This window comes from Mastigoproctus giganteus, chromosome 2, assembly GCF_048544385.1.
Source record: "Mastigoproctus giganteus isolate SK-2022 chromosome 2, ASM4854438v1, whole genome shotgun sequence".
Taxonomy (NCBI): domain Eukaryota; kingdom Metazoa; phylum Arthropoda; class Arachnida; order Uropygi; family Thelyphonidae; genus Mastigoproctus; species Mastigoproctus giganteus.
Window position 1 is genome coordinate 202,544,586 of NC_143576.1, and position 15,597 is coordinate 202,560,182.

Genomic DNA, 15,597 nt, shown 5'->3' on the forward strand with positions numbered 1-15,597 from the left:
GAACTTCAGTTGCCACTTCTTAGCCCATCTGCCCAAATTATCTCGATCCTGTTGCAGTAGCACACTGCCATTACTGTCATTAACAACCCTGCCAACCTTTGTGTCATCTGCAAACTTCGACATTAAGCCTGATATACCTTCATCAATATCATTGATAAATACACAAAACAACAGTGGACCCAACACCGAACCCTGTGGGACTCCACTAATAACATTAGTCCACAAAGAGCAGCACCCATTGATTACCACCCTCTGTCTTTTCCCACTTAACCATCCTTTTATCCATTGTAGCAACTTACCCTTAATACCATTCTGCTCCAATTTGTACAGTAGTCTTCCATGCGCAACAGTGTCAAAAGCTTTCCTGAAATCCAAGTACATGATATCAAAATTATTTTTTGCATCCAGTTCCTTTGTGACCACATCATAATAACCAATCAAATTTGTCAGACAAGACTTTCCCTTAACAAACCCATGCTGTGTTTGAATTATTGCTGCAGTCTTGTCTAGATGATCCTGCAATGCATCTTTAACCAGTGACTCCATTATTTTACCCGGAACAGAAGTTAAACTAACTGGTCTGTAATTACTCGTGTCACCCTTCGATCCACCTTTGTGAATTGGGGACACATTTGCACATCTCCAGTCCGTGGGAACCTCCCCTGAGTCCAAGGATGCTCTCATAATTATGGCTAAGGGTTTGCTTAGTTGCTTTGCTGCCTCCTTTAAAATAACTGGATAGATCCCATCCACCCCAGATGCCTTTCTTATGTTTAACTTCAACAATTTCTCCTCCACTTTGCTCTCAGTTATTACAAAATCATTAAGCACACTGCTATAATTTGATAACCTTCTTCCATTTTCAAACTGTAATAATTCCTCACGTGTGAATGTATATGCAAAATACTCATTCAGTTTGTTTGCTATCTGAGCAGGATCATCAACAGTCGATCCATCGATGTCAAGTGGACCAATCATATTCATCCCCTTCCTTTTAGAGTTTATATAAGTAAAGAAATCCTTGCTGTTTTTCTTAGCATCTTTTGCCAAAGATTTCTCGTAATCCGCCTTCGCCTGCCGAACCTCCTTTGTGACCTGATTACAGATTAGCTTATATCTGCCACAGGCTTCTGCGTCACCTGATAATTTATATGCATCCCATGCATTTTTCTTCTCTGTCACGAGTCTCATTAGTTCGTTTGATAACCATTGAGGCCTAAACCTTGAACATTATTTCTTAATCGGTATATAAAGTCTAGTAGCTTCCACGATTAATTCCTTGAATGCTTCCCACTTAGAATTTACTGTTTGTAACATCGTCAGTTGATCCCACTGTACAGAATTTAAAAACTGTCTGAGACCACTGTACTCCCCTTTACGGAAGCAAAAACCCTTTCCTTTACCCCTGACGGTAGTTACCTCTTTGAGTAAATCCCAGTTCAGCACACTGTGATCACTGCCACCTAGTGGTTCCTTTATCTGCAAATTCTTAATACACGAATGATCACTGCTGATAACCAGATCAAGAGTGTTACTTTCTCTGGTTGCCTCTCGAACATGCTGCTGCAGAAAACAATCATCCAATAAATCCACAAAAGTCTGACTAGTGTGTGAGTGACCAACTCACAAGTTCCAGTCAATATCTGGGAAGTTAAAATCCCCCATTATAAGACATTCTGATTTACTGGCCCACTCTATTTCTCTGTACAATTGTTCATTGTACTCATTCAAGTCATTAGGCCTATAACACACTCCTACTCTTATTTTTCCTTTCGCAGTGCTTATCTCACACCAAACTGACTCAACAGAGCAGCCTTTGATTCTCCTTTGTGAATTGGGGTCACATTTACACATCTCCAGTCCATGGGTACCTCCTATGAGTCCAAAGAAGCTCTCATAATTATGGCTAAGGGTTTGCTTACTTCCTTTGCTGCCTCCTTTAATATAACTGGATAGATCCCATCCACCCCGGGTGCTTTTTATGTTTATCCACAACAATTTCTCCTCCACTTTCCTCTCAGTTATTACAAAATCATCAAGCTCACTGCCACAGTTTACTTCACCTCTGGCATTCCCTTCATGAATAACTCCTCATGTTTAAATGTAAATGCAAAATACTAGTTGGGTTTGTTAGCCACCTGAGCAGGATCATCAAGTTGACCCATTGATATCAAGTGGACCAATCTGATTCATCCCCTTCCTTCTAGAGTTTACATAAGTAAAGAACTCTTTGCTGTTTTTCTTTGCATCCGTTGCCAAAGATTTCTCGTAATCTGCCTTTGCCTGCCTAACCTCCTTTGTAACTTGGTTACAGACTAGTTTATATCTATCATAGGCGTCTGTGTCTCCTGTTTATTTATATGTATCCCACGAAGAAGTTGTTCTTCTCTGCCACATGGCTCATTAGTTCATCTGACATCCATTTAGGCCGAAACCTTGAACAATATTTCTTAGTTGGTATGAAAAGTTTAGTAGTTTCCAAGGTTAATAATTTGAATGCTCTGATTTAGAATTTGCTGTTGGTCCCACTGTATAGAATTTAAATACTGTCTCAGACCACCGTAGTCACCTTTACGAAAGCACAAACCCTTCATTTTAACCCTGATAGTAGTTACCTCTTTGAGTAAATCCCACATCTGCACACTGTGATCACTGCCGTCTAGTGGTTCCTTTAACTGCAGATTCTTAATTCCAGAAGAATCACTACTGATAATCAGATTAAGCATGTTACTCCCTCTAGTTGCCTCCCGAACATGCTGCTGTAGAAAACAATCATCCAGTAAATCCACAAAAGCCTTGCTCGTGTGTGAGTGACAAACCCACAAGTTCCAGTCAATATCTGGGAAATTAGAATCCCAGATATTGACTGGAACTAGGCCGGTAAATTAGATTATAAGACAATCTAATTTACCGGCCCACTTTATATTGCTCTGTTCGGTTGTTCATTATACTCATCAGAGTCATTTGCCCTATAACACACCTACTCTTAATTTTGCTTTTTCAGTGTTTATGTCACACCAAACTGACTCAACACTGCACTGATAACTTAACACTAATAACAAGGCTCTCATCATACACTTGTGTTCAGAGAAAGTGCATCATCTAGGAATTTCACATTTCTATCCCTTTTTTGCATTGGTATGTTACATTAATGACTAGCATCACAAATAGAAATATAAACAAAAGATATTTATTAATAGTTAAGGCAAAGCTAAGTAATATTTAACAGGTGATGTGAAAATATTCCGAAATGAGCATTTGCAACCTTTATACAACAGTTTTTGTAAACACGAAAATGGCTAAAAATGTTATCAGAAGCTCTCAATTCGCTTCAGTTTATCATTTTAAATGGAAAACAAATTGAGAAGTTCACCAGGTGCAAACTAATATTTAGTTGAACCATCATAGGCTTCTGTATGAGTTAATTTATATGAATTCCATGTATTTTTCTTCTCTGTCATATGTCTCATTAGTTCATCTGACATCCACTTAGGCCTAAACCTTAAACAATATTTCATAGTTGGTATGTAAAGCCTAGTAGCTTCCAAGATAAGTTATTTGAATGCTTCCCATTTTGAATTTGCTGTTGGTAACATCTTCAGTTCATCCCACTGTATAGAATTTAAATACTGTCTCAGACCATCGTAGTCGCCTTTACGAAAGCAAAAACCCTTCCCTTTATCCCTGATGGTAGTTACTTCCTTGAGTAAATCCCACTTCAGCACACTGTGATCACTGCCACCTAGTGGTTCCTTTATCTGCAGATTCTTAATGCATGAAGAATCACTACTGATAATCAAATCAAGAGTATTACTTCCTCTAGTTGCCTCCCGAACATGCTGATGTAGGAAACAATCATCCAATAAATCCACAAAAGCCTTGCTAGTGTGTGAGTGACCAACCCACAAATTCCAGTCAATATCTGGGAAATTAAAATCCCCCATTATAAGATTCTCTGATTTACTGGCCCATTCTATTTCCCTGTACAGTATCTTATTATACTCATCAGAGTATAATAAGATTATTAGGCCTATAGCACACTCCTACTCTCAATTTTGATCTTCCAATGCTAATGTCACACCAAACTGACTCAACACTGCACTATCCAGTGATGTCGACTGGCTTCACTTGCTTGGATTTTATGTGTTTCTTAACTAATAGCATAACCCTTCCTCCCTTTCTATCCTGTCTATCCTTTCTGTAGATGTACTCCCCAAATTCCAGTTCTGCATTCCTTATATCTGTGTGACACCATGTCTCTGATATCCCAACAATATCCACCTTTGATGCTTTGAGCAATACCTCAAATTCATCAAATTTATTTACCAAACTCCTAGCACTGCTGTACACGCAAGTATACATGCACCTGTTCCCATTCTTAGCTACCCTAACACAACCCATGTGTTTACTTGTACCGCAATGACTCCCAGCAGTTTCTGAAATATCCTGCATCTTGTTTTTCAGGCTTCTGCTCATTCCAATAGAAGCAGTGCAAGAATCACTTTCACCTCTGCCAGTGGCTACTATTAATCTATTAGTCTTTGTATCCCCCCCCCACAAGCTAGCAGTTTTCCGACCCACCTAACACTGCCTCAATAGCATCAGCAAATATGCTTGCACCCTTTCTATTTAAGTGTATCCCATCCCTGTAGAAGCAGTCTCTCCTGTTAACAAGTACAGTCCAGGCTGAAATATATTCTACCCCTTTAGCCTATTGATGATACTGCTCAAATAGCTGAAAAACTGAATGAATATCTTGCATATCTTGCTCCTCATTCACATATGAGGAGTTATTCAAGGAGGGAAATGCCAGAAGTTTATCAAACTCTAACAGGGAGCTAAGCGATTTTGTGATGACTGAGAGAAAAGTGGAGGAGAAATTGTCAAAGTTAAACATAAGAAAGGCACCTGGGGCAGATGGAATCTATCTAGTTATAATGAAGGAGACAGCAAGGGAAGCAAGCAAACCCTAAGCCATAATTATGAGAGCATCCTTAGAGTCAAGGAAGGCCTCCATGGATTGGACATGTGCAAATGTATCCCCAATTCACAAGTGGGGTTCAAAGGGTGACATAAATAACTGTAGACCTGTTAGTTAAACTTCTGTTCAAGGGAAAATAATGGAGTCACTGGTTAAAGAGGTGATACAGGATCACCTGGACAAGACAGCAGCAATAGTTCAGACACAGCATTGGTTTGTTAAGGGAAAGTTTCCTTGAAGTTTCCAACTGGATAATCAATCAGCTGCATCCCACAGCTTCTCACTTAGTTTGTGGTGATTTCAATTTACCTCCTCAGCTATCTAATCTGAAAAAAGATCTTCTGGCACACTTGAGATGTGCTGATCTGGGGATATGCGGTGGTCATTCCCTGACCTTTCCGCAATCTCTGTATTTGGTGGTCACGGGCTCGAACCCCGGTCTAATCAAGAAGCATGTACTACACACTACTACACCTGCCCACCTAGCTACAGAGGTGCCAAAAATGATATGGGGGTGCATTTCGTATAATAAAAGGTTCCGTAAATGTCAATGGATACCTGGCTATATTGGAAGGCAAATTGCTGCCAACCATTAGAGACCATTTCAACCTACCAAGTAACTGCATCTTTCAGGATGACTCTGCTCCTTGTCATCGGGAGAAAAGTGTATGTAGGCACCTCTGTAGTTATTTTAACCTCATTTCTGCATTAGAGGCTCGACAGTAATATGTTTACATTTGTTACAGGTGAAAAAATGGTTGGAAGAACAGTCCATTACAACTCTTATCTGGCCAAGAAACAGCCTGGACCTGCATTCTATAGAGGACTGTTGACATTGTGCGGAATCTGCAGTTTCCAGAAAGAAACCAAAGACCCTTCATGAACTTCAGGAAGCCATAATTCATATTTGGAACCATGAACTATCATTTGATTATCTTCAGAAATTGATTTTGTCAATGCCTCAACGGTGTGCTGCTGTCATCAGGGCCAGAGGTGGTTCAACTAAATATTAGTTTGCACCTGGTGAACTTTTCAATTTGTTTTCCATTTAAAATGATATACTGAAGCGAACTGAGAGCTTCTATTAACATTTTAGCCATTTTCGTGTTTACAAAAACTGTTGTATAAAGGTTGCAAATGCTCATTTTGAAATATTTTCAGATCACCTGTCAAATATTACTTAGCTTTGCCTTAACTATTAATAAATATCTTTTGTTTATATTTCTATTTGTGATGCTAGTCATTAATGCAACATACCAATGCAAAAAAGGGATAGAAATGTGAAATTCCTAGATGATGCACTTTCTTTGAACACAAGTGTATGGTGAGAGCCTTGTCAATCAATTCCGCCCTGAAGGATAGACAGGATAGATAAGGAGGAAGGGTTAAGTTATTAGTTAAGATACACAAAATCTAAGGAAGTGCAGCCAGTTGACAAGGATGGACAGTGCAGTGCTGAGTCAGTTTGGTGTGACATAAACATTGAAAAAGCAAAATTACGAGTAGGTGTGTTACAGGGCAAATGACTCTGATGAGTATAATGAACAACTGAACAGAGCAATATAAACTGGGCAGGTAAATTAGATTGTCTTATAATTGGGATTCTAATTTCCCAGATATTGACTGGAACTTGTGGGTTTGTCACTCACACATGAGCAAGGCTTTTGTGGATTTACTGGATGATTGTTTTCTACAGCAGCATAAAGGGAAGGGTTTTTGCTTTCGTAGAGGTGACTACGGTGGTCTGAGACAGTATTTAAATTCTATACAGTGGGACTAACTGATGATGTTACCAACAGCAAATTCAAAATGGGAAGCATTCAAAGAACTTATCTTGGAAGCTACTAGGCTTTACATACCAACTAAGAAATATTGTTCAAAGTTTAGGCCTAAGTGGATGTCAGATGAACTAATGAGACATATGGCAGAGAAGAAAAATGCATGGGATACATACAAATTAACACGTGACACAGAAGCCTATGACAGATACAAGTTGATCTGTAACCAAGTTACAAAGGAGTTTAGGCAGGCGAAGGCAGATTACGAGAAATCTTTGGCAAAAGATGCAAAGAAAAACAGCAAGGATTTCTTTACTTATGTAAACTCTAGAAGGAAGGGGATGAATCAGATTGGTCCACTTGATATCGATGGTTCAACTGTTGATGATCCTGCTCAGGTAGCTAACAAACTAAACGAATATTTTGCATCAACATTCACACACGAGGAGTTACTCAGCGAGGGGAATGCCAAAGGTGTATTCAACTCTGGCAGTAAGCTAGATGATTTTGTAATAACTGAGAGGAAAGTGGAGGAGAAATTGTTGAAGATAAACATAAAAAAAGGCACCCAGGGTGGATGGGATCTATCCAGTTATATTAAAGGAGGCAGCAAAGGAAGTAAGCAAACCCTTAGCCATAATTATGAGAGCTTCTTTGGACTCAGGGGAAGTACCCATGGACTGGAGATGTGCAAATGTGACCCCAATTCATAAAGGTGGATCAAAGGGTGAAACTAATTACAGACCTGTTCATTTTACCTTCTGTTCTGAGGAAATTAATGGAAGCACTGGTTAAAGAAGCACTGCAGGATCATCTAGACAAGACTTCAGTTATAGTTCAGACACATCATGGGTTTGTTAAGGGAAAGTCTGGTCTGACAAATTTGATTGGATAGTATGATGTGGTCACAAAGGAACTGGAGGCAAAGAATAATTTTGATATCATATACTTGGATCTCAAGAAGGCCTTTGATTCTGTTGCATATGGAAGACTGCTGCACAAATTGGAGCAGTGTGGCATTGGAGGCAAATTGCTGCTATTGATAAAGGGATGGTTAAGTCGGAGAAGACAGAGAGTGGTAATCAATGGTGACTGCTCTTCGTAGAATAAATGTTATTAGTGGAGTCCCCTAGGGTTCAGTGTTGGGTCCATTGTTGTTTTCTGTATTTATTAATGATCTGATGATGGAATATCAGGTTTAATGTCTAAGTTTACAGACGACACAAAGGTTGGCAAGGTTGTTAATGACAATAACGACAGTATGCTACTGCAACAGTATCCAGAAAAGTTAAGCAGAGAGGTGGCAACTGAAGTTTAACATTGACAAATATAAAGTACTGAATATGGGAAGCAGTAACCCCAGAGTAATGTATCAACTGTGTGGTACTACACTGAGGGCGGTAGAGGATGAAAAGGACCTGGAGATAATTGTGAAGTCAGATATGAAGTTTTCTGAGCAGTGCCTGCAAGGGTTGCTCGTGGTGTCTTGTCAATGATATATAGGAATTTTTCTATCAGGGAAAAGAATGTGATTACCCCCTTGTATAAGGGGATTGTTGTTGTTGTTATTTGATTTTTAGGAGCATTAGCAACTAAGGCCATATTGCTCAGGGGTATGCGGTGGTCATTCCCTGACCTTTCTGCATCCTCCGTATTTGGTGGTCAAGGACTAGAACCCCGGTCTAATCAAGAAGCGTGTGCTACGCACTGCTACTCCTGCCCACCTGGCTATGGAGGCGCCAGTATAAGGGGATAATCACATTCCATGCTAGAAAAATGGTCAGGCAACACCTTGAGTACTATATACATGTCTGGAGTCCCCATTTTAGGATGTAGAGCTGCTGGAACAAGTACAGATAAAGGCAACAAGATTAATGAATGGAATAAAGAGTTGCTCTTATGAAGAAAGGCTTAAGTTTTTGCAAATTACAGTGCCTAGAGACTAGGCACCTGCGAAGTGTATAAGGCCTTGAAAGGTTTGAGCATGCACAATGCTGATGGGATTCTTCCTCTTGCCCAGATTAATCACCTGAGAGGACATAAACTCAAATTGAGGAAAGACAGTTGTAGAATAGATGTGTGGGAAATTTGCCTTTAGCCAGCAGGTGGTTGATTGCTGGAACAAATTTCCATCTGTCATTGTAGAAGTTGACAGTTTAAATAAATTGAAGGCAGAACTAGACAAATATTTGGAGCAAATGGATGGGTGAAATGGGAAGGAATTTTTTTTTTTTTTTTTTTGGCTGATGTATAAGCTTGCTTTCTTGCATCATATGCCTCTACTAATGCTAATGATCAGTTATCTTGACCCCTAAAGGCTTAAAACTGAAAAGTTACTTTCATTATTAGCTCAAATTGCCCTATAAAAATAAGCAAATAAATTTTTAAAAAAATTTTTAATCTTGATAAAAAGAAAGTTCTTATTAACAAAAACGTCGGGATCTATTCAAAAATACATGGAACACTATTCTATGACTACATCAAGAAGCTGCTTGAGTAAAATGCTACAATATCATTGTGCATGTTTGAACCAGTAAAACCAAGTTGTAAGGATATTTGTAAATATTGCTATGTCAGCAATGAAGTATTAATGCATGTTTCATTGAAGAGAGGTTCACTGCATTTCATATCAAAATCTTTTTAAGTGGTGGCAAGAAAAGTTTGAATATGATTTCCTGATAAGCAAGTCCCAAACAAAAGATGATTCTGCAATTATAATATTTCTGTGACATGTTATATTGCTGACAAAAAACTGAGTGGATGTTGAGTTATAATGAAAGCAATTCAAGATTATATGCATCAGGAAATAAGACCACAAAGAAAATCAGTCTGCAGAATATCATAGAGACTGGCATACCACACCAAAGTATCTTAAACAAAGAATGTTGGGGTTGTTGAGATTGTTCAAGAGTTGAAAAACTAGAAAAAAAGACAACGTGCATTATACAGCTGCTGGGTTCAAAGGTATATTCAAAAACCAACCTAGAATTCTAGATGTTTTACCTGATGAAACCTGGTTTCATCTGACTTTTGTGTTAATAGTCAAAATTTGCAAAACTGGACTACAGGCAACCTCATGTTTGGGATGAAGAACTATTCATTAACACACGATTATGGTGTTCAATATTATGGAAGCATATAGTTGATCCTTTCTTTTTTTTCAAAAGAACTGTAAATGATGACAGTTATCAATAGATCATTAGCCAATTTATCACTATATTGGAGAATGACAGTTGTAATTCATGGTTTTAGCAGGACTGTACAAAAAGCACATACTGCAAACTTAAACAAATGCTCTGGATAGAGCAAGTAAGCAATAATCTTTAACCATCATATTCTTTATGTCACTTTATTTTCTTATGGGGATACTTTGAGGAAAAAGTGTACTTTAACAATCTTAAAGGATTTGGGAAAATTGAAGAAAAATATTTAACATGGCATGAGTTATACAACATTTGAAAGATTTTGTATATTATATACAAAATATCATACCTTAATGCCTGCATTACGTAATAGCTCTAATGTAGGCCTAACTCCATTTTGAAGCTTGTCCTCTACTCCAGTTAGGCAAAGAAGTTCCATATCTCTTTCCAGACTTTCAACAACTGCTGCAACTCTTGTTGTTCTATCATGAATGCTAACCTTAGCTTGGCTATGTCGAACCTAAAAGAAAATAAAGCATTTATAAAATAATAATAATCACATAAAAATTTCACTTTTATCTTCATTTATTAGAGGGAATCTTCAAACCTTGACTTCACTGTGGCAAAAAACAACATTACAGCCGTGTGCATGCCTTCCTACTATCAACAGCCTGAGGATATATACACATACAGTAAACCCTTTAAAATCTGGCATGCCTGAGGATTGCGAGATCCAGATTTTAAACTTTTCTGGATTTCATAGATCAACATCAATACTATCAACAAGCTCCATTGTTGGCATAACACAACTTAGGTGAAACTGTTAATAAAGGAACAGGGTTATATTTCGATACATGTGTAAAATATAATAAAATGCATCTCTATGTTATACTTTTTGTCTTGCTATCTTCACAGAAAAATATAATGCAGAGAAGCATTTATTAATGTATTACTGAGCAATACCATTCATTGGACATATGCCATGCCTAGGTGCTTCATCATCCAATACCCGAACTGTGTACCATGATTAGTCACTCCACATCACATTATGCACTACTGTATGTCCAATGCGTCTGTCTCTCTGCACCAAGTTAGATGGCAATGTGTACTATTTTTGGTTAGTAAGCAGCTGCAAAACAAATATGGAAAAAGTGTTTTTCTGATGGTCTTTTCTTATTCAACTGCATGATGGTAAGGGCGCAGTCAGGTTAATTCTATGATTTCAATTAATTGTGCCACTAGTCTGTTGGACCAACAATCCATTATTTCCAGTTTACACCTAAATTAACCCCATTATTTCTAGTTTATAACTAAATCAACTCCCCATTTTATATAATTTCACCACACTTGTGTATAAAATTCTATATCTGTTAATAAACACCTGTTTTTATTATAATTTTAACGGCATAATAGTTTTAATTGTATCAATAAATATACAGCAATTACATAATGTTCAATTATTTAATGGCATTAGCAATCATCATGTACCTTTACCTTAACATAAGTAATCATATTGCCTTTTGTTATACACACACACACACACACACACAAAGGCAGTTTAATTTGGACCACCCCTCTCTACATAAGGTGTGTGCACCAGTAAGAAAAAAAAAAAAAAAAAAAACTTCAAAACAGATGGTGGAAACACTGCTCTCAGTTCCTGACACAGAGCTATGCCCCCTGCCCAAGTGCACCAGACACAGTATATTCAGACTATCACTGAGTGCAGAACACTGCTGTATCAATAAATTTATCCTAAAATCCTTCACAAATCAAAAGCACAATATGAGGAAGAGACACTTTGTATATGTGTATATGATTGGTGCAACAAGGCCTAAAGAAGTTTCAACCTATTGCACATGCACATGCAGCTGATAGCTAGCACATCCATTGCCTTAAGGAGTTGATTTTGGAAAACAGAAGAATTACTGTACATGATATGGCATCAAGTGCTGGAAGTGTAAAGGCAATGGGTGAGTGTCCACAAAATTATTTGTGGACACTCACTGATCAAGAAAGCATGAGTCTGGTGGGTCCCAAAGGTGCTGACATTTGACCAGAAGGTAACATGTTGCTATTTAAACCCATTCGAACTGGAAGAAAACATATTTTTGGCACCAAATAATGACTTGTGATGAGATACAGGAACACTACTGCAAATCAAAGAGGTCCATTATGGAATGGTGCCACAAGAAACACCCACAAAGAAATTCAAGACAGCCTTATCTGGAAAGGTCACTGCAAGTGTCTTTTGGAATTCAGGAGGATTGATTAGTGTTGATTTTCTGCAACCTCATGCAACAGTTGATGCTCAATGTTACAACTCTGCTTCTCAATGATGTATGTACAGCAATTTACAAGAAAAGACCTGAGACACTGGCAAAGGGAATCATTCTGTTGGACAATAATGCATGTCCAAATTTGACAATGACAATATACACAACCTTGGGCTTGTAATTCATTAATTATTATTTTTGCAGTCCTCAGTGACTATCAGTTGTTTGGGCCAATGAAGGAGCACTTAGGAAGGCATAAAATCAAGACAGATGACAAACTCAAAGTGTCCGGAATTGGGTAAACAATAGCCAATTTCTTTCTTTACTGTCAGAATCGGTGCCTCGCCATGGCAATGGCAGTGCAAAGGGATCTTTAAAAAGAATTTAAAAAAGCATGTATACCCTATACACACAAAAGACATTTTATGTGAAAACATCTTTGACAAAAATCAGAACCATTTTAAACTCAAACTGCTAGAAATGAAGTTATGAACGATGTAACATTTTATGCTCACGTCCACTACTTACTCTACTGAATCAACATTAGTGACGGAGTAAGTGTCATTTAGGAAGTAGTGGGTATGAGCATAAGCTCACACCCGTTACTTCCTAAATGACATCTCGCATACTTCCTAAATGTCATCTCACATTTTCATTACCAACTGGTTTTACTTCAGTCCGAAATATTTAGTATGAATGATGTAACATTTTATGCTCATGCCTGCTGTTTACACTACTGAATCAACGTTAGTGACTGCATTACAGCCATTTAGGAAGTGACATAATTTGCATCATTTCCTTTTCACATTTTTGCCAATGGGTCGAACACTGACTGTCAGACCAAAATTTAGTAGGTGCCACCAAAGATATTTTCACATCAAGATTCAACGTTAGTGACTGCATTAGCATCACTTAGGAAGTGACGTAATTTGAGTCATTTCCGCTTCACATTTTTGTGACATGGTTTTACTTTAGTCAGAAATTTAGTAGGTGCCACCAAAGATATTTTCACATCAATAAGATTAGCGATTCTGGATATATATATTTTTGTAAAAAACAAAGGTCCGATGGTTCAACATTGAGTCACTTGTAATTCTGAATCATCCTATATACATACTGTATGTGTGTGTAGATACAGAATAACCAGCTAACAACACCTGTTTAATTCACACAATACTTACTATGATTTTTAAAAATAAATATAATCCCACCACTAAATTTTCATTTCACTTACACGATCAGATTGATAAACATCTCAAAACACAAAGTGGAAAGAATAACCCTTGTATAACAATTTTGAATATGCCTTCTTCAAATCCTTAATAATCAGTTAAACACAATATGAATAAACCTGGGTTTTTTTTTTTTTTTTCCCTTTTAGTCAGTTTCACATCCAAATTCTGTTTTTTGAAGATGTTATTATAAGAATGTTAGCGCAAGATAAAATAAAATGTTGCTTAAAAGAAAACACTACTGGTTACAACACCCTTCATCACTTAAGTACAGGAGGGAGGGAGGGTGGGTATTTTTTGTGTTCTTAATTCTGTTTTTATACAATGCCCCATCACATTTCAAATACACAAAGTTCTGTTGCAGCTGCTTTAATTTTCTTGAAGGTAATGACTTCTACCCTAAATTACAAAAAGGCAATAGGAAATAATTGAAATGGATGTTTGCTGCTGTGATCTCAGAATATAATCCTCTATGACAGTATAGTGGGCTTGCTCCTTTTCATTCATTTGGAGAGGTCTGAATTCAAAACCTGATTGGAGGAAATCTTAAAGGAGTCTTCAATCAGAGCTTTCCACAAAGGCTAATGCAAACTAAGCGAAGTTTCCAGGAGGGGGGGCTGTATGACTGACAACCCTCTGCCTAGAGCACAACAGGTATGCTCTATTAGACTAAGGTCTCGGGATTAGACTGGCCATTCTATATGGACTTATACTCTTCCTCAGTATCAGTTCAATAGAAAAGCTCAGTGAAGGCATTACCATACATTAAAATAAATGTCTGGAGTAATTGCTCCTGTGAAAGGTGCAAAACTTTACAGAAAGAATACACAGAAATCTGTACAACTATTCACAGAAATATCAGCCCACCCCAATAAATGCCATTGCCTACTCCTTCCAGATAAAAATGTATTGAGAATAAGACTGAAGCCTATATCTTGACTCAACAGTGAAGAACATCATGGTCCACTGATAGTAGGTCCTACTGATTTGCAGTTAGCACCAATAAAAACATCTTTTGTATATAGAGATCAAGGTACACAGATGGGTTATTGTCATGCATAATGAATTATTATTGTCATGCATAATGAGCTTTTATCTACTGGCATTCTATCCATAGGATAGAATGCCAGTAGATAAAAGCTCTGTAGCAAGTTATTGCTATGAATTCTCTGCAGTTAGGACCACAATCATCTCGGGGGAGGGATATTGCATGTGCTGAAACTGAGTCTGTGATCTGTTAAAATGCCACTATTCACATTCTGCCACCTGTTCATTTTGGCTTTTTTCTGCTGCCACTCTTCCTATTGCTCTCTGCCTCAAAGAATCATCCAACTGGTTTCTTTGTGATGTTGTAATAATAATTATTTATTTTAATAATGATGAAAATGTCTTACTGGGATGATTATTTACTGTATGTCTTGCTTCCCTATAACAGGAAATCAGCTATGACAAACACTAATAATGTACCACTGGTTAATAATATTAAATATAGAGAACATCTATGGTTGTAAGGAGCAAAGTATATGTAAATATGGAACTTTTTGCTATAAAATGCTTTTAAAGCCCAACAATAGTATAATTTTTGTGTGTATGTTTTAATAAATATGGATCTCTTTTTAATTTTAGCTTACTATTGATTCAACTAGTTTATTTAACAGTTCCAGTGCCAGTTGCTGATCCTCATACGAAGTGCTACCCAAAGGTTCTTGAAATGTATTTATAAAATAAATTAGATTCACACTGGGTCTTATTCACCACTGTACCTTTGAAGTAGTCCCCTTTAGAGTGTAAAAACCGATCCCAGTACTTCTCCTATGATTTGAATGAGTCCTGAAAGTCCTCCATCACAGTGTTCAGTGCTGCCTACGATTCAATTTGGATATCCTCTACGCTGTCAAATCTTTGACCTTTCAGCTTGATTTTCATTCTTGGGAAGAGGAAGAAGTTGCAGGGGACTAAGTCTGATGAATAAAGGGTGTAGGGGCGATTGGCATGTTGTTGGATGCCAAAAACTGCACCACAGTAAGAGATGTATTGGCCAGCACATTGTCATGATGGACCCAGGTACTTTGTGCACCACTTCTCTGGACGTTTCCTCTTGACGGCTTCCCTTAACCGCCTCAGAATTGCAGTAGAACTTTGCCTTGACAGTCTGGCCAGCAGGGACGAATTCCTTATAGATAATCC

At 37.7% G+C, this 15,597-nt stretch overlaps 1 protein-coding gene across 1 annotated transcript in view; it reads right to left on the bottom strand.

Moving 5' to 3' along the window:
• LOC150089919 (putative phospholipid-transporting ATPase IIA) overlaps positions 1-15,597 on the bottom strand; it is a 359,368-nt gene that overhangs the window by 141,737 nt on the left and 202,034 nt on the right. Inside the window, exon 17 of the mRNA XM_090368898.1 lies at positions 10,252-10,422. Coding sequence (XP_090225024.1) covers positions 10,252-10,422 — 171 coding nt within the window. The remainder of the gene's footprint in view (positions 1-10,251; positions 10,423-15,597) is intronic.